Source organism: Pseudorca crassidens, chromosome 16 (assembly GCF_039906515.1).
Source record: "Pseudorca crassidens isolate mPseCra1 chromosome 16, mPseCra1.hap1, whole genome shotgun sequence".
NCBI classification, from domain to species: domain Eukaryota; kingdom Metazoa; phylum Chordata; class Mammalia; order Artiodactyla; family Delphinidae; genus Pseudorca; species Pseudorca crassidens.
The window spans coordinates 74,143,410-74,169,560 of NC_090311.1; the positions used below are offsets into that span (position 1 = coordinate 74,143,410).

The window sequence follows — 26,151 nt, forward strand, 5'->3', positions numbered from 1 at the left end:
CATCACCAGCTGTATTGTGTTTACCATTCTCCCCTCCCACAGCCCTGAGAGTAAACCCTGAGAGCAGGGACTGTGTCTCTGAGAACTTAGCATGTAGTAAATGTTCAATTAACTTTTAAAAAACGAATAAGTGAATAGTCTAGTTAGGAATGCAAAATGCCACCCAGTGGTTGAGAAGCCCACCAATGAGGAGCTGGAGGAGGGATGCAGATCCAGGGCCCTGGTACCCTATTCCTCCACAGCCTCACCTGAGGCAGACATCACTAATACAACACAGCACATTGGATTTATGGAGCCCAGACAGGAGCTCCGATCCTCGGGGAGGCCTCTAGGGAGCCACTAGCTCTCCTTAAGAGGTGGTGGGAAGAAGACTAGGGTATAAGGTGCACCTCGTGAATGGGCTGGTAGTCCAAGGGCAAGGCCCTCAAGCATGTTCTAAGAGTCAGGAAGGCTTCCTGGAGGAGGGGACAGGGTGGGCCTGAAAGGTATTGGGACAGAGGGGGAAGGAGAAGGACAGTGTGGAGTGTGGGTGATAACGTAAGTCTTGGAGGTAAGAATCAAGTGGACACATCCCCGAGACGGTGAAAACCAGCCCATGTGGAGAGGAGGGCACCTGTCAGGCTGACTCCCACAGCTTGCCCTGCCCAGTACCAAGCAGAGCCTTCTGGCCTGCCAGCTGGAGGGAGAAGCTAGCGGGACGTAAGGAGAGAAGCGATGAGCGCTGCTGAGCACACGCAGCAGATCACGCTCTTGGTGGGTGAGACGGAACGGGGCCCTGTCCCTTGTCTGGAGGGTGCTGCTCCCATGCAGCCGTGCTGCCTGATGCAGCCTTTCCTGACACCCAACCAGCGGGGTCCTCAGGCTCCGCTGACTCTCCATGCCACCTGTCTGCCCTGGGCACCCTTCCTCCCTTGGTTATACCCCGGCTGGCGGGAACGGGTCTCCCTTCTCTAGGAGCCGGTGAGGGTGCTCAAGGGCAGGCCCCCCCCGTGGGCTCCCCCCGTGGCCTCCCGCCAGGCATCCTCCAGAGGAGTACTGTAGCCTCACGTCCTGGTTTTAGCGAAAGAACATGCACTGCGTTATGCCAGTGACAGAGCCCTTCATGTTCATTGGAGAAAACCTGGAAAGCATTCAACGAGGACAAATGGAGAGAAGAGAGCAAAAGAGGCCACTGGAGAGATGGCCAACGGCGGGCAGGCACCCCGATTAACCTTCCAGAGGGTGTATGCCAGTCTGTGTTATAGGCACATACACACATGTGCACATGGAGAGCACAGGCACGTGCATGCACACACACACGTGCTCGCACCATACACATGCACATTCACACACAAAGCACACACGTGCAAACACATGCACACATATACGTGCACATGCACAAGGTCACGTGTGTGTGCATGAACCAGTTATGCTTTCAGCCAGGCCTGCTGCCAAGGAGGGGCTGTTCTCCCGTGAGGTGCCTTGAGGGAACCCATCTCTGCCACCCGTTTCTCCCCTTTTTCCCACCAGTGACCCTGACACTTGCACAAACACCCTGTGTTACGTTTAAAGTTAGTTTTGCAGATTGCACAGGTGAAAATTGATGACTCGGGCTTTTGGTTGCCATGAAGCAGTTTGCTCCTTGTGGACGGACCTTTCCTGCTTCTTCATTTGCATGCTGTCTGGCTCTGAGGTTGAGGCTCTGCAGGGTTCCACAAGGACATTCACGCCTTGTCCGTGTTCCCCAGGCAGTCCTCCGCTCGGGTGGGAGCTTTGTGTGGGGAAGGGTCTCCCTCCGTCTTCCCCTTTACGCCCCCTGCCTCCGCTGCCCCTGCAGATACTCTCATCAGGCTCTTTATGGGCGCCTGGCTTACATCGTGACCTGCTTCATCTCAGGTAGTGAGTCCTGGTTTTGGGTGGGGGACTGAGGCTCACAGAGGCTATGACCTGGTCCAGGACTGTCTGCTAATGACATCACAGTTCAGGGGGCAGCTCGCTGAGAGTCCCGTGTGCTTCCTGGTTCACCGCCACCCAGAGACCAACCACTGTCCTGGACAGAGTGGCCTGCGGGGCTCCAAGGCCACAGGGCTGCCCAGCCTGAGGTCACGGGCCTTCCGAAGGACCCAGCCTCAGGATCTTCGTCCTCCCAGCTTTGGGACCCTGCAAGACCCAGTATTCTCACCTCGGCCCTGACCTCCATGTGACCCCTCCAGGGTCAGCTTCCCTGCGGCAGGGCCTCCAAATGGGGAGGTCATGTTCTCTTGGCAAGAGGAATGTTCTCTGACGGTGACCAGCACTGGAAAGGACCAGGCCCTTCAATGTCAGGGTTGTCTATCGGCCAAACGTTGGAGTCAGAGGAATGGAAACTTTTGGGGTGCAGTGGCGGGCGGGGCCTTGCCACTCCAGTCCAGGGGGAATCTCCCCAGGTGAGCAGGCAGCTTCCTCTGCAGCTCCCACCTCTGGCACCGGCCAGGGAGGCAGGTCTGGGCTTCCTTGGGGGAAGGAGTGGATCCTCTTCCCACCTTTCCCCGGGAGAGCATTCTCTCCCCTCCTCTGCTCTCAGAAGATAAATGCTGGTGGCTGGTCCCACACACAGACTAGAAAACAGCCTCACTCCGGAAGCTGGACTGGCTAGGGAGTGTTGCCTGAAAGGAAACCTTGCTTAGGAGAAATTAATTTATTTCTTTGAGAGCAGGAACCTGAGTGTGGCCTCTCTGAGGCCTCGGGGTGGGCTGTGGAAAGGGCTGGAGTGTGGCCTTGGGCAGCCCTCCTGGTGCTGGTGCGTCCCCACCCCCCATCCTGGCCCACTCCCCATATAGGCACCAGGGCACCAGCCCAGGGGCTCCTGCAGGCCGCCCTGGGCAGGTCGCTCCACCTCTACCTGGTGATCTTCGTGCAGTGGGCTCGGGTCCGTGCTCTGCCCACCACTGCCAGCCGGGATCGGTGGGCACTCAGTGTGAAGGGGCGGCAGGACTCAGGTGGGTGTGGTCAGGGAGGGGCGTTGCTAGGAACTGCCCCCTTCACTGGGCGGACAGGACCTAGACGTGCTCGTGCCCAGGCTCCCCACTTCCCTCCCTCCCTCCACTGAGGGACCTCACCTGCATGAGGGAAGACCCTCCTCCCACCTGTGTTTCCTCCTTCTCTGGAAGCGGAGGTGGCACCTAGCAGGGAGGGATTACTCTCCTGATGTGACCAATCCCCCTTCCAAAGGGCTGCTTCTCTAACGTCCGGCACCTCCTGGTGCCCTCTGTGGGAGCACGGCCCTCCCCTGCCCCGCGCACCAGATCTCTGCATCCTCCCAGCCCTGTTCGCCAGGGCCACCCAGGTCCTTCCCTAGCCCCCAGGACCCTCTGGGTCTGGCCAGGCCCCTGGGGAACTGTCCCCACCCAGCCCACCTGACTCTGCGGTACCCCTACCACACCCACTGGTCCCTGCGCCTGGTGGGGGAGGCGTGAGAGCTGGGACAGTGGAGAGGGCCGTGCTGCAGGGACCACACAGCCCTGTGGCCAGCTGAAGTCCCATCTCCACCTGCTCCTTTCCCAGCTTGTTGACGGGAGAGTGATGACAGGGCCCGGGTGCAGCAAGTGGCCGCTGTCCCAAGCAGTCTGTGCTGTTAGTCACGGTTAGTTACGCGCCCGGTTACACGCATGCAGCAAGTGACACACCCGGGGTGAGCGGGCAGTTCTACCTACAGTGGGGGACAAGCAGAGGCTATGGGGTGAGGCTCGTGGAGGACCCTGCCCTACTGGGGGCTGTTTCTTAAGGCAGAGCAGTAACCTCTGTGATATGAGGGGGGCATCAGAACGGTCAGCTGTCCCCCCATTTGCCCTCCTCCATACCTTGTGCTTCAGTGGCACCTAAAACCGTAACGATTTGTTTGCTTCCAACATTATTCTCCAAAGGGGAGTATTAATCAGACAGGGTTAGGGAAATGCAGAGACCTGTGTGTGTTCCTCAGTGGACATCGTTGTGCCCAACTGCTCCAGGTCGCCCGGGGACAGGGTCAGCAGCTGAGTAGAATTGGCATTTCGCCCTTCCCCAGGGTGTCGGCCATGCGTGTGCCCTGAAGCTCACGGGTTTGCATGGGTGTGATTGCCGCAGGGCGACCCTGACCACCCAGAGTGCTGACTGGCCCTCAGGCCACGCCATGTCGCAGCCGGGTCCTGTTGAGCCCTCTTGCGGGGGCGTGGAGGCAACAGGAGAGGGCCTCTCAGTGGACAGTTGCTGAGTGCAGGCGGCCCAGGCTGTTTCCCAGGGCAAGCGTAGAGCCTCTGGACAGCTCAGGCCCTCGGAACTAGAAACTGAGAAGCCTCTAGGGCTCCCCAAGTGCTTGATTCACTTGGCTTCATGTTTTGCCAGCCATCCTGAGTTGGGTGTCATGAACCCTGCTTTATAACCAGGAAATGATAACTCAGAGAGGCGCCCACCTCATCCATCGCACTCAGAGTTGGAGCCGAAGCTCTGCCTGCATGGCTGCCCTGGGTGATAAGTGGCTGGTGGGGATGGAGGAGGGTGGCCCCAGCTGGGCAGCGTGGGGAGGGGAGTCCGTGCAGGAAGGAGAGGCTGCACGTAACCTGCTCCCTCGCCCTTGGTGCTCACCCCTGCGTGGTCCCGCAGATACCATCAGACTTTCACCTGCGTCTTCTGGCAGCCTGCCCCCCACCCCGCTGCCCTGGAACCCTAGCTTCTGAGGTTTTAGCCTCTGCAGGGGCTTTGTCGTGATGCTGGCGTGGGCACCACCTGTGTGGGCACTTGGGTTCCTGCTTCCTCTGTTCTTCAAAGTTGGTCACCCCACATCAGGCCACCTTCCATCTTCCAAAACTTAAACCTTGCAGGCTGTACCTTTTTAAAGGAAGGAGCAGGCTTTTTTTTTTGTTTGTGTTTTTTTTTTTTTTTTTTTTTACCAGAGGTGCCTTTGGTCTTGAGGGGAATGAGGAGAGGGAGGCAGAGACCACTAGTGTCCTTAAAATGCTCCTTTCCCCAGTTTGGCTTCTCTGAGTTGTGGCTCACAGCAGACTTGGAAGGGCCTTGGGGCTCAGACAGCTTTGCCTGCTCTGCTTGGGAAGTTATTTCTGTTTTTAAAACATAAACTGTTTTGAAGTGTAATGTACATACAGCCAAGTGCATGAGTCATAAATATTGCAGCTCAGTGACTTTTCACGGGGTGAGCACGTGGGTGACCAGCACCCAGCCGCAGCCCCAGCAGCCCCGTAGGATGCTGATTAGATGTTCTTTCGCGCCTGATCTCTTTTGCTCCCCGTGATGATGGTTGAGACTGCTCCTTGTGTGTGTCTGTCTTCGTTCATTCTCATTGCTGTGGGGTGCTCCCTGAGTGACTACACCTCCTGGCTGTGGAGGGCGGCTGGGTGGTTCCCAGTTTAGAACCATTGTGAAGAGTGCTGCTATAAACACTCATGGATGGGTCTTTGGGTGTGAGTATGTAAGCATTTCTGGCGGGTCTCCACCCAGGGAGGAGTTTCTGGCCCTGTATATGCTCGACTTTTGTAGGCACTATGGGTTCATCTTCTCACGTGGCTTTACCAGTTCAGCTCCCACCACCAGCGGCTGGGAGTTTCCGTTGTGCCACATCCTTGTCAGCACTTGGATATTTCTGCCTTTTCATTTTAGCCATCCTGGTGGGTGTACAGCAGTATCACACTGTGGTGTTAATTTTCCTTCTGTTGATGACTAATGAATGCTTTTTCTTATGTGTATCAGCCTTTGGGATATCCTTTCTGGTAAAGTACCTCTTCAAGTCTTTTGCCTATTTTTAAAAAGTTGGGTCTTCTGACTTTTTGGATTTTTATGAGTTCTTTATATATTCTGGATATGAGGCCTATACTAGATACATACACCTATATCTATATCTGCACGGTTATACACAGACATACATACACACATATTCATTCAACAGATAGGTGTCAAGTGCCGCCACATGCAAAATGTCACAGTCACTGGGGCACAGCAGTGAACAAAACAGACAAAGGCCCTGCACTCATGGAGCTCGAATTCTCCCTAGAGGAGACTAACAAATAAGGAAGTAGAAAGAATATGTCAACTGAAGTAGCCATGAGAAGGAAAGTTCAGTGGGAGAGGAAGTGTGGGAGTGGAGGTTAACACTGTAAATATGTCACCGAGAAGGTGACATGTCAGTAAAGACCCAAGTGGGAGAGCCATGCAGACATGCAGGGCCGGTGGGGGCAGAGGTGAGTGGAAGGTGGGAGGTTTCAAATGGGGGCAGGCCAATGGGGCCTGCAGGGCCACTAGGACCCTGGCTTTCATTTCACTGAGGGTCTGGGCAGAGGAAGGGCAGGACCTGACTCAGGTTTTAACAGGGCCAATCCAGCTGCTGTGTTGAGGCAGGACAGGTGGAAGCAAGGACACTGATTAGGAGCTTGTAGCAGTGAGTCCAGCCTCCTGTCCCAGTTTCCCGTCAGTCCCAGGTGTCCGTACTTGGGAGGATGTCCAGGGTCACTGTCATTCTGGAACCAGGCTTCCTTGCTCTTTGCTCAGAGCATCCTCTCGTGGTCACGGGATGGATGCACTGTTCCTGGCCTCATGGCCAGCCCACATCATCTGGGCTGCCTCATCTTTCCAGAAGCCCCCAGCACATGTCTGCTGGCCGCACCACAGCTGGTTCCTTCTCCACTTTCTGAAGCCAGCTCTGGCAAGGTCATTGTGTTCCTGTGCCGGTCCCCACAAGTCCTCCCTGCAGCACCTTGCTCTCTACGCCCAGCCCCACCCACAGGTTCAAGCAGGGGAGCACCCTGGCTGGGGACAGCCCTGGCACGCCCATCTCCCTGCTGCCTTGGGATGCGGATGTAGTCCATGTACACACATGAATGCTGAGGTCACACCTGTGAGCACAGGCGAGAGAGCACCACCTGTGTCTGTGAGGACATTCCCATTGCAGAGACTACTGGCAGAGGGTGCTCCTTCATCCTGGGGACGCATCTACTTTATCAAGGTTCTTAGGGATGCTTGTGAAATTTGTGAGTGAGCATGTACAGAAAGGTTCAGTGGTGCTGCATATCGGCCTAGCCAACTCCTCTGGGCCATAACATCTAGAGAAGCAGAGGGGAAGGCTTGCTCGGGGTGCAGAGGGTGTTAACTGCCCACATGGACTTCCTGAGGAAATACTGTGGCTGCCTGAGGGCCCAGGTGTCCTGCAGGGCTGTGGGGTAGGGCCGAGGACAGCAGGGGTAGGTGCCTGGCAAGCTCCCTCAGGGCAAAACCCCTCACCCCTCTTGGCACTGTGGAGCTGTCTGAAGGGGAAGAGTGGCCAGGCGGGCTCAGGACCAAGGGCCCAGGCTGGTCCCGGTTCCACAAGTCCCCTGCAGAGGCCAGTGTTAGCTTTGCATCCTCTGACTGGCCTGAAATGAGATGCAGAAGCAGCAGGGGGAGACGGACAGTGTGGAAGCTTGGGGGGCTGATGTGCCAGCAGTCTGCAGCCCTGGCCATTTCTGCTAATGTTGCCCCCCTCTTCCCGACTGCCCGCCCACAGGAGCAGGTGCTGGAGCAGTGAGACCTGGGTTCCAGTCTTAGTAGAGAAAGTGGGGTGGGGGCAGACCTCCAAGAGAAGGACGGCTGTCTCCAAACTCCTGCATTCTCTTGGAGGAGGCTGGTGAATGGACTCAGCACAGCCCCTAGTTCCTCAAGACGGAAATAGCTGTCCAGCAGGACTCAGCCTCAGGGCCAATCTTGCTACTGGTGAGAGAACAGGCAAAGGAGAACGGGTAGCTGGGAAGAGAGATGGCTGTCTCACGGGCTGCTGGGGGCCGGCGTCCTGGGACTTGCCTGGACACTGACAGCATCACCTCTCCCCATCCCAGCCCCAGGGCTTGTTCCTGAGCTCTTCCAGATCCCACCCCCTCCCTCTCCCCACTCAGCCTCTGGGCCCTCCGGTTCTAGATCTCCCAGAGAGGGCGCTCTTCCCTCAGTCCACCTTTTCCTTTCAGATTCTCAGAGCCCGCGTTGGGGGCAACGCAGGAACGCGGGGGAGGGGAATATCCGTCACCGGACAGGATTCTTTCTGAGCGCCGGGTCTCCTGGGGGCGGGAGGACGCCTCGCTGTGCCATGTGCCAGGTCCGACCCACGCTGTGTCTTAGAGTAGTCCTCCCACAAAAGCAGCTGCCGTGTCCCCTGTGTTCACTCAAGGAAACGGAAGGACAGAGAGTTCTGTGGGACGCTCGAGGCCAGAGCTGTGTGGAGTGAGAGCCCCGTGAGGGGAGGCATTCAAGCCAGATGCTGGCCAAGCACCTGCCGTAGCTCTGTAGTGGACCTCTACGATGAGGTGAGGTCGGGAAGGGGGAAGAGAGGCTCGAGGGAGGATATGGGGGCGCACGGGGCTCTCCGTTAGCTGATCTCACCAGGACGACCGCTCCTACCGCGCGCTAAGCACCGACCCACACGGCCCCCCTTCGCAAGCCCACCCGGCGCACCCAGCACCGACACCCTGCCATGGCCTCCGTCCTGACGCCACGGCCCGCTCCGCCTGCACTCCCAGCGCCCCCAAATCCAGCGCCAGGCCTGTGTGCCCTGCCCACGCCGCGCCCCTCCCGGCGCCCCAACCCCTGCACCTTCGCCACCGCTCTCCAAGCAGCGCCCCGCCCCTCCGGTCCTTTCCCCGCCCCCTGCGCCACGCCCCCCTCGAACTCCACGATGCCCCTGACCGCCCCTGGCCCTGCCTCGAGGTCGCTCGGCCCCACCCCGTCCCTCGCTACCCCTTGGCCCCTCACCTCCGCCCCATCCAGAATTCTAGCTTTCCCGGCCGTGGTCGGGCCCCGCCTCCCGGGAGGAGGCGGGCGTGGGGTAGTCCGCGGGCGGGGCGGAGGGTTGGAGCTGCAGTGGCGCGCGGGGAGAGAAGCGGCCGCACGCGGGACGCCCGGGGCGCCGGGAGACAGCGCTGGGAGCAGGCAGCCAGGATGTTTCTGGAGCCCCAGGTAGGGCTGCGGCGCGTGGCAGGTGCGGGGCGGCGGGTCGCGGAGGCGGTGACGTGGACGAGCTCGCAGGGCAACCCCTTGGTTGCAGTCGGACTGCGGGGTCAGGGGTTCCTGCGCCGCCGAGCTCGGGAAGCAGTCCTGACCTCCGGACAAGGAGTGTGGCCATCCTGAGAACATCTTTGGCCAGGCCCGGAGGAAGCCTGCCCTTGGGAACCACTCTCTCTGTGGGTCCCCACTGGGACACCAGCTGTCAGGTGGGCTGCGCCCAGGGCTCAGAACGGATGGGCAGCCCAGGCTGCTACCTGGCACGGCCTGCGGACGCCGGTGATAGTCTGTGGCCGCGTGGCACCTGCACACCTGGTAGGGACCCATGTGGGGTGGACAGGGCCGGAGAGGCAGGAGACAGTAGCCCCAGTGACAGGGTCGGCAGGAGGGTGGCTGCCCTGGGACTGGCACAGGCAGGCTTATAAGCGCCAAGACGACAGTGGATCCTTTTCTGGACTTGAACACAGAACCACCTGTTTGCCTTGGAGGAGGTGCCGGGAGAGGAGGTCTGTGATGAGGTGGGCACGTGGGAGGTGTGTATGTGTGATGTGTGGGCGAGAGTGAGAGTATGTGAAAATGTGGGCATGTTTATATATGGAGTGTGTGTGAGAGAGAGGGAGAGGCAGGGCAGGCAGGACTGTGCCTGTGTGGGCCCACAGACACCTGTGTATTTAAGGAGAGTGAGGCCCAGCCTGGGGCTTCCAGGGGTGTGGACCCCAAGGTGAGGGGCAGCTTCCTTTCTACAGGAAGGGAGACTGAGAACCTGTCCTGGAATTAATCCAGAGCATGAGGCAGTGTTGCATTTCCATGGCTCAAACCCTTCCTTTGAGGCAATCAGGCAATGTGATTCAGGTGCCGCCGTTCTAAGCCCTCAGCCTGGAGCTGACCGTCGTAGACCTCAGGCTCAGTGCAGGTGGGGCTCAGAAGGGGGCCGCAGCTGGGCTGACTGGGCCTGGCTGTGCCCAAGAAGCAGGACTCATTTAGTCTTTCATTCTTTCACTTATTCAGTGCACATTTATTGAGCACCTGCTGTGTGCAGGCACCATGGATTCAGCAGGGAACCAGAGACACCACAGTTCCTGTCCTCATGGCTCACCTTTTAGCAAGAGAGACAGGGAAGAAGAAAAGCACAATCAAGAAATGGAATATGGAATGTTACATGATGATAAGTGCTAAAGAGAAAAAGTAAAGCAGGAAAGAGGAATAGAACATATCAAGGGTGCATATCAAGGGCAGGGTAATTTAGGTTATCAGCGGTAACCAAACAACCCCCAAAGCCAGGAGCTTATAACAACACCTTGTAATTTTCACTTATCGGCGAGTTTTTCATGGTTTGGCGGGGCCCTGCTCCAAGCCTTCCTCACTCAAGGACCTGGGCTGACAGGTCCCATGGCAGAGGGGGAGAGAGGCCCTTGCACTAACCTTTCAGTGCCCCAGTTCAGAGTGCCACACGTCACTTCTACTCACTGCTCTTGAGCCAGATGAGTCACAGGGCCCCACTCAGTCTCGCTAGGACGAGTAATGACAATTCTGCTCAGCCTGGCGAGCAGGGGTCCAACACGTTTGGTGCCCAGTGCACTGACCACCAGTGTGGGGCAGCTGTTGTGTCTTGGGTGGGGCAGTCAGGGGAGGCCTCAGCCTGAGGATCTGCTGGAGGAGAGGGAGGGAGATACGTGGCAGTGGGAGCAGAGGAGCACAGCAGGAAGAGGTCAGGCAAGGCTTCGAAGAGGACCAGACTGGAGGCCGGTGTCAGAAGCAGAGCTGGCGAGCGTAGCGCAGGGGCCCAGGGGCTCAGGCCAGGGAGGTGGCAGCAGAGGAGGAGAGAAGGGCCGATTTACTCTGAAGGTAAAGCAGGTGGCCTTGCTGACGGTGGAGCTGTGGTGTAGAGATGGAGAGGAGACAGCCGACTCCAGGAAGGAGAGGCGGGAAAGGATGCAGGTGGAGCGGGGGGCGGGGGGTCGGGGAGGAGGTGGGACAGGTTGACACCTCGGGGCGATGTCTCCTGGCACTGGCTGGGTGTATGGAGTTAGGGGAGGGTCTGGCCTGGGGTGCTAATTTGGAGCCCCAGCTTGCTCCATCCTGCAAGCCCTTGCTGCCTCCTGGCCACGCCGCCTACACCTGTACCTGCTGGCTCAGGACAGCCTGGTCCAGGCACCACGCCCTCATCTTGCTGGGCCTGCCTGCTGCTGGGGTTGGAGGAGCTTCGTGTGAGCTCCACCGGGGGAGGCAAGGTGAGGTGGGGGGCCACAGCATCTTGTGTCGACCTGGCTGCCGTCCCCGTCGAGGTTCAGGAGCACTGGGGACAGTACCACCTATAGGTCACGTACCCACCAAGCACAGGGACCACAGTGGTGCAGGGGCTTTGCGAGCTAGGCCATCTGGGAGAGCTGCTTGGGGGTGGGGAGTCACACACTGGCTTTGGGATGGGTAGGGTTTGACTTGAGAGATGGAGCTGAGGTACCTGTGGAAGCTGCCTGCACCCTCCACAGCGCTGGGCTCCTTGGCCCTCACCCTCTGGGGAGCTGCTGTTGAGTGACCAGAAGAGGGCTGGTCTGTCAGGACTGTGGTGTCACAGTCCTGACAAACAATCCTGATAAAAACAGGTCAGCCAGGAGACCTGTTTTATCTCCCTGCTCTTCCTTCTCCTAACCCACTGGAAACCCCCTGCTCATCCTTGGAAGCCCACCTCCAAATCACCTCCTCCAGGATGCCCTCCTTGACTTCTCCCTACAGAGATAGTCCCTCCACCCTTGTGCCCCCTCAACACCCAGCCAGCACAGACCTCTAATCCCGAGTCTCTCATACTGCACTGCGGTGTTACTTCTACCCCTAGTGGCACACACTGAGCTCCATGGGTTCTTCCATTTCCAAGTGTGCAGCACAGATCAGTAGGACCTCAGGGATGCTTGTTGACTGAATAAGTGAGGGAAGGGAGAAACAGACACGAGGGCTGGAATGGCCCACGGAGGCTGCCTAGTTCTGCTTCCATGTGTTACACGTGGGGAAGCTGAGGCCCACAGGTGCTGCGGCTTGCCTGAGTTCAGCCAGGGTGTCAGGGGTCACAGCTGGCCCCCTGCCCAGGATGTCCACTATGCCAGGTTCTGGGCTGGCTGGAGTCCTGTGGGTTCCAGGACAAGGGGAGCCCAGAGGCAGACAGATTGGAGGGCCCTGGGTGATCGATCATGTGGACAGTGGCCCCGGGGTCTCCAGAGGAAAGCAGCCAGGGACCTCCATCGTGGTTCTTTGCTTCTCACCCCCTGGAGCCCTGCAGCCCCCAAGCGTTCTGGCCCTGTGGCCTTATGGTCGCCGGCCAGCCGGTGGGGTTTCTCTGGCAAACCCACTGCCCTGTGTCTCAGCCTCCAGTGGAAGAACCCCACCCTCACTGTCCCGCTCACACCAGCCTGCCTGGCTGGGGCCAAGCCCACGGCATTTCCCAAAGGTCAGTGTCGCTGCCGCACGAGCCGCCCCCTGTGGCGAGTGTGAGTCAGAGGACTTGGAGCCAGCGCTCGCGTCTCCTTTAACCCTCACGAGGTGGCTGTTCCAGTGACACAAGAGGAAGCTGAGGCTCTGAGGTATAAGGCAGCGCCATGAGCAGAGCAGGAAGAGGCGACATTCATTCTGGGGCTGGCCGACCCCAGAGCCTGGCCACCCTGCGCGCACCAGAGCCCCGTGCAACCTCCTTAGAAGAGGGGTGGCAGGCCCCTAGAGGTGCCCAGCCCAGAGGGCAGAATGCTGCGGTGTCAGGGGTGTGTGGCCAGTAAGGGGGCTGTGGGCTGGGTGGCTGACCTGGGTGGCAGGGCAGGCCCACTGGGAGCAACACGTCCCTGCCCAGAGGCTGGGAGACCTGCAGAGCTGGGAGGCCCCAGGGCGCGCACGCACGCACGCACGCAGGCAGGCACTGGCTCACACACACCCTCCTCCCTTCTGCCGCTGGGGTGAAAGCACGCACTCCACACGGACTGAGTCAGGATGTCTTTGGGGATGGGAATACCTGTCTCCAGGCGAGGTTGATAGGTAAGACAGCGATCTTTAAAAAATGTATGTTAGGTAATTGGTAATTAAACTCTCAGTATTTTGAACAGATTTTTCAGTTGGGCTCCCTGGAAAACCCAGGAATGAATTTAATTCATTTCTAATGTATCTTGTTAACATTTTCTTATCTTAGTGTGTTTTCTGAAAGGTACAAAGCAACTTTATTTTTTTATTTATTTTTTAACATCTTTATTGGAGTATAATGGCTTTACAATGGTGTGTTAGTTTCTGCTTTACAACAAATTGAATCAGCTACACATATACATACGTCCCCACATCCTAGCAGTTGTCCTTGGCTTGATCTTCATGTTAATGAGGAGGCCTCTAATGTTTTACTGTTAAGTCTGAAATTGGCCCTAAATTGCAAATACATCATCTTCATCATGAAGTACATTTCATTCCTACATTAATTGCCGAGAGTGTACACCAAGAATGGATATCATGTGAGGCTTTCCTGTATATAGCAGAATCATCAAATTCCTTTCCTCCTTGGACCTATTAATGTGTTGACTTACTAGCTTTTCTGAGCTAAATCATCCTGTTTCTGGAATAAATCCCACTGGGCCAGGCTCGACTGTGCTTGGAAATGCTGCTGGGTTCATTCTGCCGATATGTTGCTTGGGGTATATTTCCTCTATCTTCATAGGTAAGAATTTATACCTACTTTTCTATTAGGGGAGATACTTGTCACATTTATAAATCAGGGTTATGTTAGCTTCATAAAATGACTAGGAAAGGTTTTCAATAGGAATTGTGTAGTTGAAATAGTTTAACTATCATATAAAATTATCTTACTCTTCAAGGGTTGAAGTCATTCATTTTGGAAACGGGCTCAGGCGGGGCTTGCTTTTATGTTCTCTGAGGTTTAGCTGGCTGTCAGCTTACTTAATTTGTACTCTGGTTATTGGTCTTCTTTGCGTTCTAAACATTTCTAGTCTATCTCGGTTATTCATATTTTCTAGGTAATATCCTAGTTCAAAATGCTTTCAGATCTTTTAGCACAGATTTACATCATCTATTCGTTTAAAGTTTCTTCTCCACATCTGTGGTTAGAGTCTCTTTCTCATTCCTCTGTTTTTGCATTTCTCCCTCTCTTCATTCCTTTCCTCCCTCCCAGTCTCGATCCTTCCCTCCCTCTTTCTCTGTCTGCCAGCTTCCTTCCTTTCTTCCATCCTTTTGTGGATTAGAATTGCCAGAGGTTTATCTTTTTAATTTGTTTCCCAAAGAAAATCAGCTCTTGAATGTAATCAGCCAGTTCTACTGTCTTTCTTTCCTTCAATCCACTAATTTATCTTTTAGTAATTCCTTCCTCTAGTTTGCTTTGCTGTATGTCTGTTTTGTTGAGAAGCTCTTTAAATCAAGTGCTTAGTTTGTTTTCATTTCCTCCTGTTTATTTAAAATATATTGAAGTCCATGAATTTTTCTCTGAGTACAGCTTTGGCCATGTCGAATTTCATGAGGAGATTTCTTACAAGGGTCATTTTTCTGATGTGTCTGTAATTGGAGTTTTGATTGCTACTTGAACACAAACATGATTTAAGGAAGTTTTTTAATCAAGTGGGTGACTTTTTGGGGTTCATCGTTTGTTTATTAATATCCAGCTGTGTTTATTAATATCTAGACACATCGTTCTGTCCCCTGTACATTTCTGTTTGGGTACTCCCTCAGGGTTTCATTGGTGATATGATGTATGAACAACGTGGATGAGTACTCTTGGGTAGAAGAATGTGCCGTGCTGTCTTTAGGCCATGGGATTTCATGCATTTTTCTCTGGATGTTTCCATTCCCACGTCTTGCGAGAATGCCCTGCAGTATTTTCATTCCTTTCTACCACTCGTCTCTTTGGGTCTGAACCACGTGTCAGGAATTGTAGAAAGTTCTAGTTGTCATCCTGCCTGTCTCTGGTCCACGAAGAGGAGCTCCCTGCTCTGTGCTTGGGCACCGGCCCCATTTCCTGGGCACAGCGGGGCAGGCGTGTTCTTGGCAGTTTGCCTTGCACTTTCAACTCTTGGCAGAAAGAACCAGCCTGCAGGCAGGAGCCGTGGGCTGTTCCTGGCTCTGCCCTGCCAGACAGTGTGGCCTCAGGCTGTCCTTCGCCTCCTGGGCTGCACCTCATCTGGACAATGGTCAATAATGCCTTGGAGGGCCCTGTGGGGATGTGTAGGGCAGCCCAGTAGGTGGAAACCCCCTGTGAGTGTCACTCATTGGCAGTGAGGCTGCTGAGCTGTTTCAGGGAGGGTTTGGATCGGGCTGTCCAGCAAGGGGCCCCGTGCGGGCACGTGCACAGCTGGCCCTTGGACCCTGCCCTGCTCCCCACAATGCTGCGCTCACTGGCCTCACCTTGCACAGTGCCAGCAGGTGGCTCCTTCTGGGCCAGGCCTTGCCCATCTCGCGGGGACCCTGGCCGGCTCCACCTGCCTTCGCCTCGCACCTGCCCTTCCTTCTCCTGAGCCTGCGCTGATGGTCCTGGGTTTCCTATCAGATTGTGGCGGTTACACACCAGGGTTAAAATCCCAGCTCTCCTACTTTGGAGCTGTAAGGCCTAAGGCTGATGACTTAAACCCTTGGGGCTTTGTTCCTTGTCTGGAAAATGGGGTGACAGCTGCCTTGCCAGCAGTGTGTGCAGGGCGGTGTGCGGGGAAGTGCACTGCCCTGGGGAGGGATGCAGGCAGCTGTGCAGCTGGTATTCCTGGGGGCTGGGCTAGACACCTGGTTACCAGCCGCCAGGGCCAGGGGACATAGGGCATGTGGCAGGAAAGCTGCTTGTGTACAGAGAACGTGCGCAGGGAGCGGGAGGTGTTTCTGCTGGAGGGTCAAGACGCACGTCCTGGTCCTGTTTCTGTCCAGGCCCAGCAGGGAGCTGGGCGCCTGCTGCCCTCCACCAGCAGGTTAGCGTACAGAAGTCTCCAGCTCCTGCAGTGCAGCGGGATCCCAGGGCTGCCACTCCGGGTGTCTGCCAGGAGGATGACAATTCAAGCGAAGGAAATTGATTTTTATTTGTTTTTAAACACAAAGGGAAATCGTTGCTCAGCCTAATTAGATGTCATTTAAAAATAAAAGGACTATATGTTCTTTTTTCTGTACCTGGCACCCCCCGACGCAGCCTGGCGGGTGGAGTAGAGGCTGCTACTCACTCCTGGAAAGGCTTGAGCGGGGCTCGGACCCCGCCCCCCTCCCTCCCTAGGGGCCCAGCCTCCCTGCCTCCGAAGGACCCTGAGCTCTGACGCAGTCCCCTGTTATCCTGCTCGTTCACAGCCACGCCCTGCCGCTCCTTGGGGTCCTGCCTGGCTCCTGTGGCCGGAGCAGCGGGAGCCTGGGTCAGATGCTGCCGCCTGGAACCTGGGGTTCTGGTCGGGGGGGAGCTCTGGCTGCCCCAGATTCTGCTTAGCACACTTATGAGCAGCAGCCTTAAGTGGATGCCCCATACAGGAGGGGATCCCAGAGGTGCAGTTCCAGTTGAGGTGGGGGTCTGCGCCCTGCCTTCCAGCCCGCCCTCCTCCGTGGCACCTTGCTGGAACCCCCAGAAATGACAGGAGTGCCTCCCCAGGTTATGTCAGTTTCCACACGGAGTCTGAGCGTCACCTGGCCGTGTGCAGGAGCGCAGGGTGACCCCTGTGGAATCTGAGGCCGGGGTGGGGGTGGGGTGGGGGTGGGGTGGGTGGGCGGAAGGGGAGGCCCCGGGCACCCTTGCCCTGCCCTGAGCGCCCTGAGTGGGAGGCCGGCTTGCCAGCAGCCCACCCTGTGGGAAGAAGGCAGGGATTCTCTGAAATCCTACCTGCTCCTCCTCGGGCCTCTCAAGGCTCAATAATGGGATGGTTATTGGTGGACAATGACATTTTGTCCCTTGAGCAGCCACCAGAAGAAGCTGACTGGACAGAAAGGCAGAACAGAAGGAGGAGAAAACCCCAACGCGGCAGAATCTGTATTTAGGAGTGTGAGGAGGAGATGGCAAGATTCCTGTAGTCAATTCAAATAGGATTTGGTAATAGGAAGGAATTCAGAAGGAAAAAAAAATGAATCATGCATCTGTAACAAAGCTTTAATTGTTCAGCGTCTCTTGGAGGCCGGGCCTTTGTGGAGAAGGCGCCAAAGTGCTGCGTGGCTCTGGCTCCCATGCCGGCCACCTCCTGGCTGGAGCCCGGCCTGCAGCCCTCCACCGGGGCCGGGCCTGCCCTGGTGGCCCCAAGGGTGCACGAAGGTAAATGTGGCTCTTCCTCCCGGCACTTGCGAGTACGGTTTCTTGAAGCTTGGTTTATGTGAAAAACGTCACCCCTCGCCCTCCTGCCCCCGAGGCCCATCAGGCTGGGAGGATGGGAGCTGCAGGGTGCTCCCGCGGCCCCGCCTGCAAGGATGGGGCCGGCCGTGCCCTCAGGAGGACTTCTTCCCTGCTGACAAGGCCACAGGAGTACAGGGGTGAGAACTAAAGAGGGCATGTCACCCCTACCACTCCCCACCCCAGGCAGAGCAGCCACCTCTAAGGCAGAGCCAGTTCTATTTAAAAAAATTTTTTAGAAAACTTTTGGCCGCGCTGCAAGGCTTGCGGGATCTTAGTTCCCCAGCCAGGGATCGAACCTGCGCCCTCGGCAGTGAAAGCAGAGTCCTAACCACTGGGATGCCAGGGAAGTCCCCAGAGCCAGTTCTGAGCGCCACCTGCCAGGACAGGGCAGTGCAGCCGGGCCAGTGGATCTGTGTGCCTGGACAGAGGAGTCAGCTTCTCCCCACTTTCTTCCTGCCCGCACCAGGGCCCCGTGGCTGCCCAGGCTGCGGAGAGGGCCTCAGAGGCGGGATCAGGAGAGGGGCAGTACCAGCTGCCATAACTGTGTCTAGGAAGGCGGTGGGTAACCTGGAGGACAGGTATCCCAAGTGCCTGTCAGCGTCCTGCAGTTCTGACTCCACCGAAACCAGCAGGTACTAAGCATGTCTGGAGCATGGTGGCCTCCGGCCGTGCTCACTGCTGCCTGTGAAGTTGCTGCCGTAGCCATTTTACAGAGAGGGCTCTGGGTCCCAGCTCATGGGGTGGCCGGGCCTCCGCCCAGCCCGTGTGCAGCCAGATCTTCAGCATGTGGTCCCAGCAGATAGGACCAGGGCTTCTGGAGCTTAGGAGACACACATTTCAGCTCAAAGTTAGGAAGCTCTGAAAGCTGGGGTTTGGGGAGGGGAAGAAGGGCCCCCAGGAGGGAGCGCTCTGCCTTAGGAGTGTCTGGGTTCGGGCTGGCAGCTGCTCTCCCGACCCTCTTCTCCTCTTCTCCTCTTCCAGAGCACTGCTCTCCTTCTAACCCCTAATATCACATTCTCATCCGTGTGGTCATCACGCCTGACAGCCACAGCCTGCGCCGGGGGTCTCAGTGGGGACAGAGACGTTTCCTTCACTGGCAGATCTCCAGTGTGTAGGCAGGTCCTTGGTGCCATTTGTGAATGAATGAATGAATGATTGGTTAGTCTGTCGGTCGAAGAGTAAGGGCTCTGTGGAACACGCCACCTCCTACCCCACCCCAGTGCAAATGACATCAGAGAACCAGACAGTTAGCCCTAGAAGGGTGGTTGGGTCCATTGTGCAGACGGGGCAGGAGGCCTGGCCTCAGCTGCCCAAGGTCCCCAGCCGAGCTGAGTTCCAGTGTTACTGGCCCTGGTTCAAGCAGCCAGCATGGGTCTCTCCCTAACTGTGGCCTCTGAGAGCTGATGGGGCTCCTGCCTGGCTCCCACCAGCTCTGGATTTTTCTGGAACTGGGATGAAACCAGAGACAGCCCCCTGAATGCACTCATTCTGAAATCTCGGCCAAAGGCTGCCCTCCTGGTTAAGTGGCCCACCAGGGTGTGGGCCAGGGCTGGCACCCAGCTCCCCCCAGGAGCACTTTCTCTCTCTCTCCTCCAGCCAACAGAGGGGAGACTGGCAAGATGTGTAATTTTCAGTTGCTAATTGTGATGCCCTGCAGCTTGCTGAGCTAAAAATAGTCTCCATTTTGTTGAGTGGGTTAAAAAATAGAAGTCCATGTGCTGCCTCCCAAAGAAGCACCACTTGCAAAGCCTGGCAGAGGCAGGGGGCTGACTCGTGCCCCTTCTCCACCTCCCAGCAGATCCCTGGGGGCTCATGCAAGATGGGCCCTCAGGGCCATTTTTGTCCCAGTTTTCCAGGAAGCTGGGATGCTTAACTTGCCATCCATGGATGAGCTTCTGGGAGCCCGTCAATCCCTGAAATCATATGCAGAATGCCGTGGGAATGGGCACTTATCCATGTGCCCTGGGCGAGGGCCTCAGCCTTCATCTGTTGCTCGGAAGGTTATACCCCGGCCAAGCACAATGATGAGGAGAAATGACAGTCCCCAGAAGGAGCAGGGCAGTGGGGCAGGCAGGCCTGGACAGACCTACTCACCACTGCCTGCCTAAGCAGCCTAGTGCAAGTCGTGGGCACTTGGCATCCTCATCTAAGAAATGGGCATCTCCCCACCACCCCCTGTGGGTTGGAGGGATTGCGTTGAGATGAGATATGTAAAGCCCAGCACATGGCTGGGCTCCCAACTCCTGATGATAAACGTTGAAAGTACCAAAGGTTAGTCAAAGAAAGCTTCTCCATTTCTTAGAAATTTCCAGAATTGCAGACTCCAAGATTGGAAGGGATCCTGAATTCTGACTGTGCCCTGGAAACCTGCCCCAGACAGCTCCTCCCTTTCAGAGTTGAGTGGGGGGCCTGACACTGCTCCCGTCCAGCTGTGTAGCAGGCTGTCCCCTCCCTGGGCTGCTGTCCCCATTCTCAGCTGGGGCTGAGCTGGCTGTGTCTGAGGCTGCCCTGGGGGGGCGCATTGAATGCTCGTTGAGCACTGCCACCCCTTTCACAGGATGTGCCCCGAGGGCAGAGGTGGTGTTGGGAGCAGGTAGCTGGGCATCAGAGGCCAGGGGGCCTGCGGAGCCCAGAGAGCCCACGGGTGGGGTCCCTCCCAAGTGGCTCATGAAGGATGAGGTCCCTGCCCCACCTGTAGCCCCAAGTCCCTTCCTGCCGTCCCCTCCCAGCCCACCTTCCTGCCCAGAGCTGGGGCATTGAACCGGAGGACCCCGGGCCCTGCTTCTGGGCAGGGACCTTCCCCCTCAAGGCCCAGGAGGCAAGAGATGAGGCAGGAGCAGCCCCCGGGCATGGGAACATCTCCAGGAAGCCGTGCAGCGCTGCCCCGGACAGTTGTGAGCACGGACAACCCTGCACACAGATGCTGCAGTAATTGGATGTTTGTCTCGAGTCAGTGTCACGTGCATTCCTTACCCAAGTATGTTTAAGTAAATTGTTTGTGACAGCCTCCGCTCTGGGAACCTTTTACGAGACCATTGGGCAGTGTCAGGCCTCCCCAGGGCTTGTTGAGCCTCTCAGTACAGGAAGCAGGAAAAGCACTTGGGAAAGGCCTGTACCCAGGCCTGGATGAGTGTGTGAGTGGAGGACATGAAGATACATGACGGTGTAGCCATGGATGCATCCGGTGCACACGGTGGGCTCTGGCTGTCGTAGTGAGTCCAGCAGCCCTGGCTCAGCACCATCTGGGCCACTGTCACAGCTGCGGCTCCCAGGGGTCCAGGGGGCTCCTGGGTGATGAGAGTGGAGTGCAGGGTCTCTGAAGGCCGTCTTGGGCACAGCTGGAGTTTGTGAGCGGAAGGACTGTGCCCCAGGTCACAAAAGCCGTACACACATGCCTGTGTGTGTGGCCGCCCCTCCTGGCGGGTGTCCGGCTTTTGCACGCGTGCAGCCAGGAACAGATACTCTCCTCCCGATTTTGCTGCCTGCAGGCTCCCCTTCGCTAGGGCCACATTAGAAAGCACTGCAGCAGTGAGCGGCACCCAGATCTCTAGCCAAAGTCTCTTGAAGAGGGACTTCCCTGGCGGTCCAGTGGTTAAGACTCCGCGCTTCCACTTCCGGGGGTGCGGGTTCGATCCCTGATGGGGAACTAAGATCCCACAAGCTGTGTGGTGTGGCCGAGTCTCTTGAAGAGGCTGCAGAAGGGAATTTCATTCATAATCTTCTGTGGCAAGTTCCTAAAAACCCTCTTTTCCCATCTTTGCCGGCATCTCTCACAGCAGTGGGGCTGCCTAAGATCTCCTCTTACTTCCCCACTGTGCTTCCCTCTCCTCCTGGGCCCTCAGTCCAGCAGCTTCCATGTCCTTGATGCTTTGGAGCGGTGTGTTCCTTAGAAGGTGTGCGCATGTGTCTGTGTGTCTGTGTGCGCTGTGGGCGCTCTGTGTGCAGGGCAGCTGCACGTACTCAGAAGCTAAAAGTTTTCACCGAGTGCCTCAACGGGGCCTCCAGCCTGAGTTGTGTGGACGCAGAGCTCCGGGCTGTACCCGCAGGAAGGAATCCCATGTTCATGCAGGCCTTGGCCGGGCTGAGCGGAACCCAGAGGACGCTGATTACTTTCGGAAATACGACACGCCGGGTGTGTGAGCACTTGTTCTGGGCTGAAGCCACCCTCCTTGCCTTCTCCCCTCCTGTATCCCCACACCCAGGCCGGGAAGTCTGGGGACCAGTGTCTTGTTTGACAAACAGCTGGGGCTCATAGGGATGGAGTAACTTGCCCCAAACCAACAGCTGGAGAAGGCCTGGGCCGGGGACGACTGGGTGTGTGGGCGCCTAAGCTCAGGCCCTCGGGGCACTTGGGAGCCTTCAGCTGTGCCTCATCTCGACATGGGCGGGGCTGTGGAAGCAAGAAGAATGGCTGCCCTTCTCTGAGCCCAGCCTCCCCTAGAGATGGAGGCAAAGCTAACGTGCCACCACTTTACAGGAGAGCTGGTCCCAGGGAAGCGGGAGGGAGGGAGAGCAAGTAGATAGTGGGGATGGGAAGCTTTTTTGCCTCATTAATCCGAGTTTGCCCCAGGGTGTTACCCGACCTCCCCCACCCCCACCCCCGGACGCCTGGGTTGTACGCACGCGCACGCACGCACGGGCTGGGGTGGAGCCACAGGGTCTCGCACCTGAGCAGAGCCCACAGCCCGCGCGGGAGGCCGGTGGCCTGCGGATGGCTGTGAGGCCCTAGGTCAGAGGCCGTGGGTCGGAAGCGGCGGCAGCCCGTGCTGGGCCACTAGGGTTCCATCGAGGCAAGGCACAGAGGCAGGAGGCACAGAACAGCACTGCTCTTGCTCCCAGGGGCATGTTTTCTCATCGAACCCTCATCGCAACCCTGCGAGGGAGGAGGGGCAAGAACCTCTACGCCCACTTTACAGCGGAGCAAATGGAGGCTCAGAGCAGCTCAGAGGCTTCCCCATCGTCGTCGAGACAGTGTCTCCTGACTCCAGCCTGGACTCTGTCGCCAGGTCCGAGACGCAGGCCTGAAACCACAGGAAAGGACTCGGCAGGTGTGCACGTGAGGGTCACGGGTGAGGGTGCAGACAGGGAGCGCTGAAGGAATGGAGTTTCAGGAGGCGGGGGGCTGGGCTGGGCCGTGGTGTAGGGGTAGCTGCAGCCGTATCACGCTCGGGGCGGCAGCAGGAGTTAGTCGGATGGAGTGCCTCGGCCGAGCCTAGGGGTGCCGGGCCAGCCTGTGTCAGGCAGAGTGGTGGCGGGAGCCCCGGGAGGGGCGGCAAGAGGGAGAGGGCAACAGTGCAGACACAAGAAACTCGTACGCCTCCTTGCTTCGCCCACCTGGCCCACCTGACCCACGGCCAGCCCGCTGGACACCGCTGGTGGCGGCTCATCCAGACAGGCAGCAAAGGGTTCCTCAGGCTCAGCCTTTGCCCGGCCAGTCTTCCCTGCCCACCCCCTGACCGCCACCGTGCCACTCTGCCTGTGCAGGGGCAGTGGCTGTAGCCTTCTCGCCTGGCACCCCGGCACCCTTTGAGACTTGGCCATGGGGACCCTGGCCCCACATGCAGGGAGGACCCTCTTCCTCCATGGTGCCCCCAGAGAGCCAAGTAAACCCAGGGAAGAGACGGGCAAGCGCTGACACTGAATTCAGAGCCAGCTCTCTCCCGAGCTGGCAGGAGCGCTCCTTTCCCCCCTGCGCCTGGGATGCCCTCACGCCCACCGGGGCCTGCGCGTGAGGTGGGAAAGGTGGAAACCTGGCAGGGCCTGGCTTCTAGGAGCCGGTGATTCGCTTTCACCCGCCCGGCTGTGAGTCGTCTGCATCTATAATTAGAAGGTGCTGGCCTTCCTCCTGTGGGAACAGAGGCACAGCTGTAAGGAATCAGAGGAGGCAGGGTGGGTGCAAGTCCGTCCCCCACTGCCCCCTAAAGGGCTTCTGCCTTGTCCATACCAGCGCCAGCTGACTTGGGGCAGAGGTGTGGGTCCTTGGGGGCTCCATCCTCGGGCTCACCCCAGCCCCATCTTCCCCCTCCCTCGGGCTGGCTTCTGGAGGCTTCCAGAGCTGTCCACCGATGTCTGAGTCTGCAGCCTCAAAGTGGGTCTGGTTGCAGCCAGGAGCAGCCGAGGCAGGAGAGAGGCTCCCTGTGCTCCCTGCTCCCATTTTCACCTGGAAAGCCGTGGAAAACGCCAGTGCCCAAGCTGTACCCCCAGCCAGTTAGAATTGTGGCAGTGGGAGCTGGGCACAGTGGATTTTTAAACTCCCCAGGTGATTCTGTCGTGCAGCCACAGCCAGAGGCACTGACCTAGGTGAAGCTGCTCTCGTCACCTGGAGGATGAAACTCTCCAAGGGATAAGCACGTCCAGGGAAGGTGAGGACGTGACCCAGCAGGCCTGGGCTCGGACTCGAGGTCCTGCATTTCAGTGATCGACAGGTGATGGCACTGCTGGTTGGGCCCCAGGAGGAGCAGCGAAGCTCTATATAGGAGAGGATCTGAAACTCCAGAGCAGGCTGAGTTCTGACTCGGGGGAAGGTTCGCTTGCGCTGCCGACAGGTTCCTGGTGATGCTGATGCACTGCATTTGCTTTAGGGCGTCCCCGCAGGCTCTGGCTCCCTAGGAACCTTGGGGGCCTGTGTGTCTGGAATGGCCTGTGCGGGGCTCTGAGCAGGCACACCTGTGGGAGTCAGCACCTCGGTGGGGAGGTGCTACCATGTCTAGTGTGCAGTGCTTTACCCAAGTGAGCGCATTCATTCCTCCCAGCAAACCTCTGAAGTAGTGCTCCCTGTGCCCATTTTACAGATGAGGAAATTATGGCTCCAAGAGGTTGAGGATCCTGATAAAGCCACAAGTAGCTGAGCCAGGGTCAAACTCAGGCCTGCCTGACCGCCTTTGCTTCCATCCTGGCCCTGCTGCCATCTCCGCGATCTTGAACTTTCTTCTGTGTCTTCTTCCAACGTCTCCAAGCCTTCATCATCGTCACCCACTGAAGGTTTATCGTAAAACTTGTCAGTGGAAGCTCTGAAGCCCTCATTGCATCCCCTTCCTCTGATTATCTGCTTTGTGACCTGGGGCAGTTGCTTGGCCTCTCTGTGCCTTGTCATCTGCAGCGTGCAGAGAGTAACGGTGTCTCTCGTGGGGTTATTGTGAGGATTAATGAGATGATTCAGCTCTAGCATTACTGTCACTGCTGGCACGTGAAGTACTTAAGAGTCTTAGCTCCTGTATTTCATTTTTTAAAACAATTTTTATTGGAGTATAGTTGATTTACCATGTTGTGTTAGTTTCAGGTATACAGCAAAGTGAATCAGTTATACATATATCTACTCTTTTTTAGATTCTTTCCCTATATAGGTCATTACAGGGTAGTGAGTAGAGTTCCCCGTGCCATACAGTAGGTCCTTATTAGTTATCTTTTTTTTTTTTTTTTTTTTTTGCGGTACGCGGGCCTCTCACTGTTGTGGCCTCTCCCATTGCGGAGCACAGGCTCCGGACGCGCAGGCTCAGCGGCCATGGCTCACGGGCCCAGCCGCTCCGTGGCATGTGGGATCTTCCTGGACCGGGGCACGAACCCGTGTCCCCTGCATCGGCAGGCAGACTCTCAACCACTGCGCCACCAGGGAAGCCCAGTTATCTATTTTATATATAGCAGTCTGTATGTGTCAATCCGTCTCCCAGTTTATCCCTCCCCCATCCCCCACCGATAACCATAAGTTTGTTTTCTACATCTGTGACTCGATTTCTGTTTTGTAAGTAAGTTCATTTGTACCATTTTTTAAGATTCCACATGTTAGCAATATATTTGTCTTTCTCTGGCTGACTTCACTCAGTATGCCAATCTCTAGGTCCATCCATGTTGCTGCAAATGGCATCATTTTGTTCTTTTTTATGGCTGAGTAATATTCCATTGTGTATATGTACCATATCTTCTTTATCCACTCCTCTGTTGATGGACATTTAGGTTGCTTCCATGTCTTGGCTCTTGTAAGTAGTGCTGCAATGAACATTGGGGTACATGTATCTTTCTGAATTATGGTTTTCTCCAGATATATGCCCAGGAGTGAGATTGCTAGATCATATGGTAATTCTACATTCAGTTTTTTAAGGAATCTCCATACTGTTCTCCATAGGGCTGTACCAATTTACATTCGCACCAACAGTGCAGGAGGGTTCCCTTTTCTTCACACCCTATCAAGCATTTATTGTTTGTAGATTTTTTGATGATGGCTATTCTGACCAGTGAGAAGTGATACTTCATTGTTGTTTTGATCTCTATTTCTCTAATAATTACTGATATTGAGCATCTTTTCATGTGCTTTTTGGCCATCTGTATGTCTTCTTTGGAGAAATGTCTATTTAGATCTTCCACCCATTTTTTGATTGGGTTGTTCGATATTGAGCTGCATGAGCTGTTTGTATACTTTGGAGATTAATCCCTTGTTGGTTGCTTTGTTTGCAGATATTTTCTCCCGTTCTGTGGTTTGTCTTTTCATTTTGTCTATGGTTTCCTTTGCTGTGCAAAGGCTTTTAAGTTTAATTAGGTCCCATTTATTTATTTTTGTTTTTATTTTCATTACTCTAGGAGGTGGATCCAAAAAGATCTTGCTGCGATTTATGTCAGAGAGTCTTACATTTAGGTGTTTAATCCATTTTGAGATTGTTTTTGTGTTTTGTGTTAGAGAATGTTATAATTTCATTTGTTTACATGTACTGTCCAGTTCTCCCAGCACCACTTACTGAAGAGACTGTCTTTTTTCCATTGTATATTTTTGCCTCCTTTGTCATAGATTAGTTGACCATAGGTGTGTGGGTTTATCTCTGGACTTTCTATCCTGTTCCATTGATCTTTATTTCTGTTTTGATTACTGTAGCTTTGTACTATAGTTG

At 56.3% G+C, this 26,151-nt stretch overlaps 1 protein-coding gene across 8 annotated transcripts in view; it reads left to right on the forward strand.

Annotated features, from left to right (window-relative positions):
* Positions 1-26,151, forward strand: part of RASGEF1A (RasGEF domain family member 1A) — a 240,782-nt gene that overhangs the window by 192,677 nt on the left and 21,954 nt on the right. The window contains exon 1 of one of the 8 annotated variants that reach the window (XM_067710961.1): positions 8,178-8,273. The exons of 5 other annotated variants lie outside the window; for them this stretch is intronic. Coding sequence is in view for 2 of the 3 variants with exons in the window: in XM_067710955.1 (XP_067567056.1) it covers positions 8,905-8,922 (18 nt within the window). In the remaining variant the exon portion in view is untranslated. Of the gene's footprint in view, positions 1-8,177; positions 8,274-8,800; positions 8,923-26,151 lie in introns of those variants that run through there. 2 more of the 8 variants (XM_067710955.1, XM_067710962.1) reach the window with 2 other exon arrangements.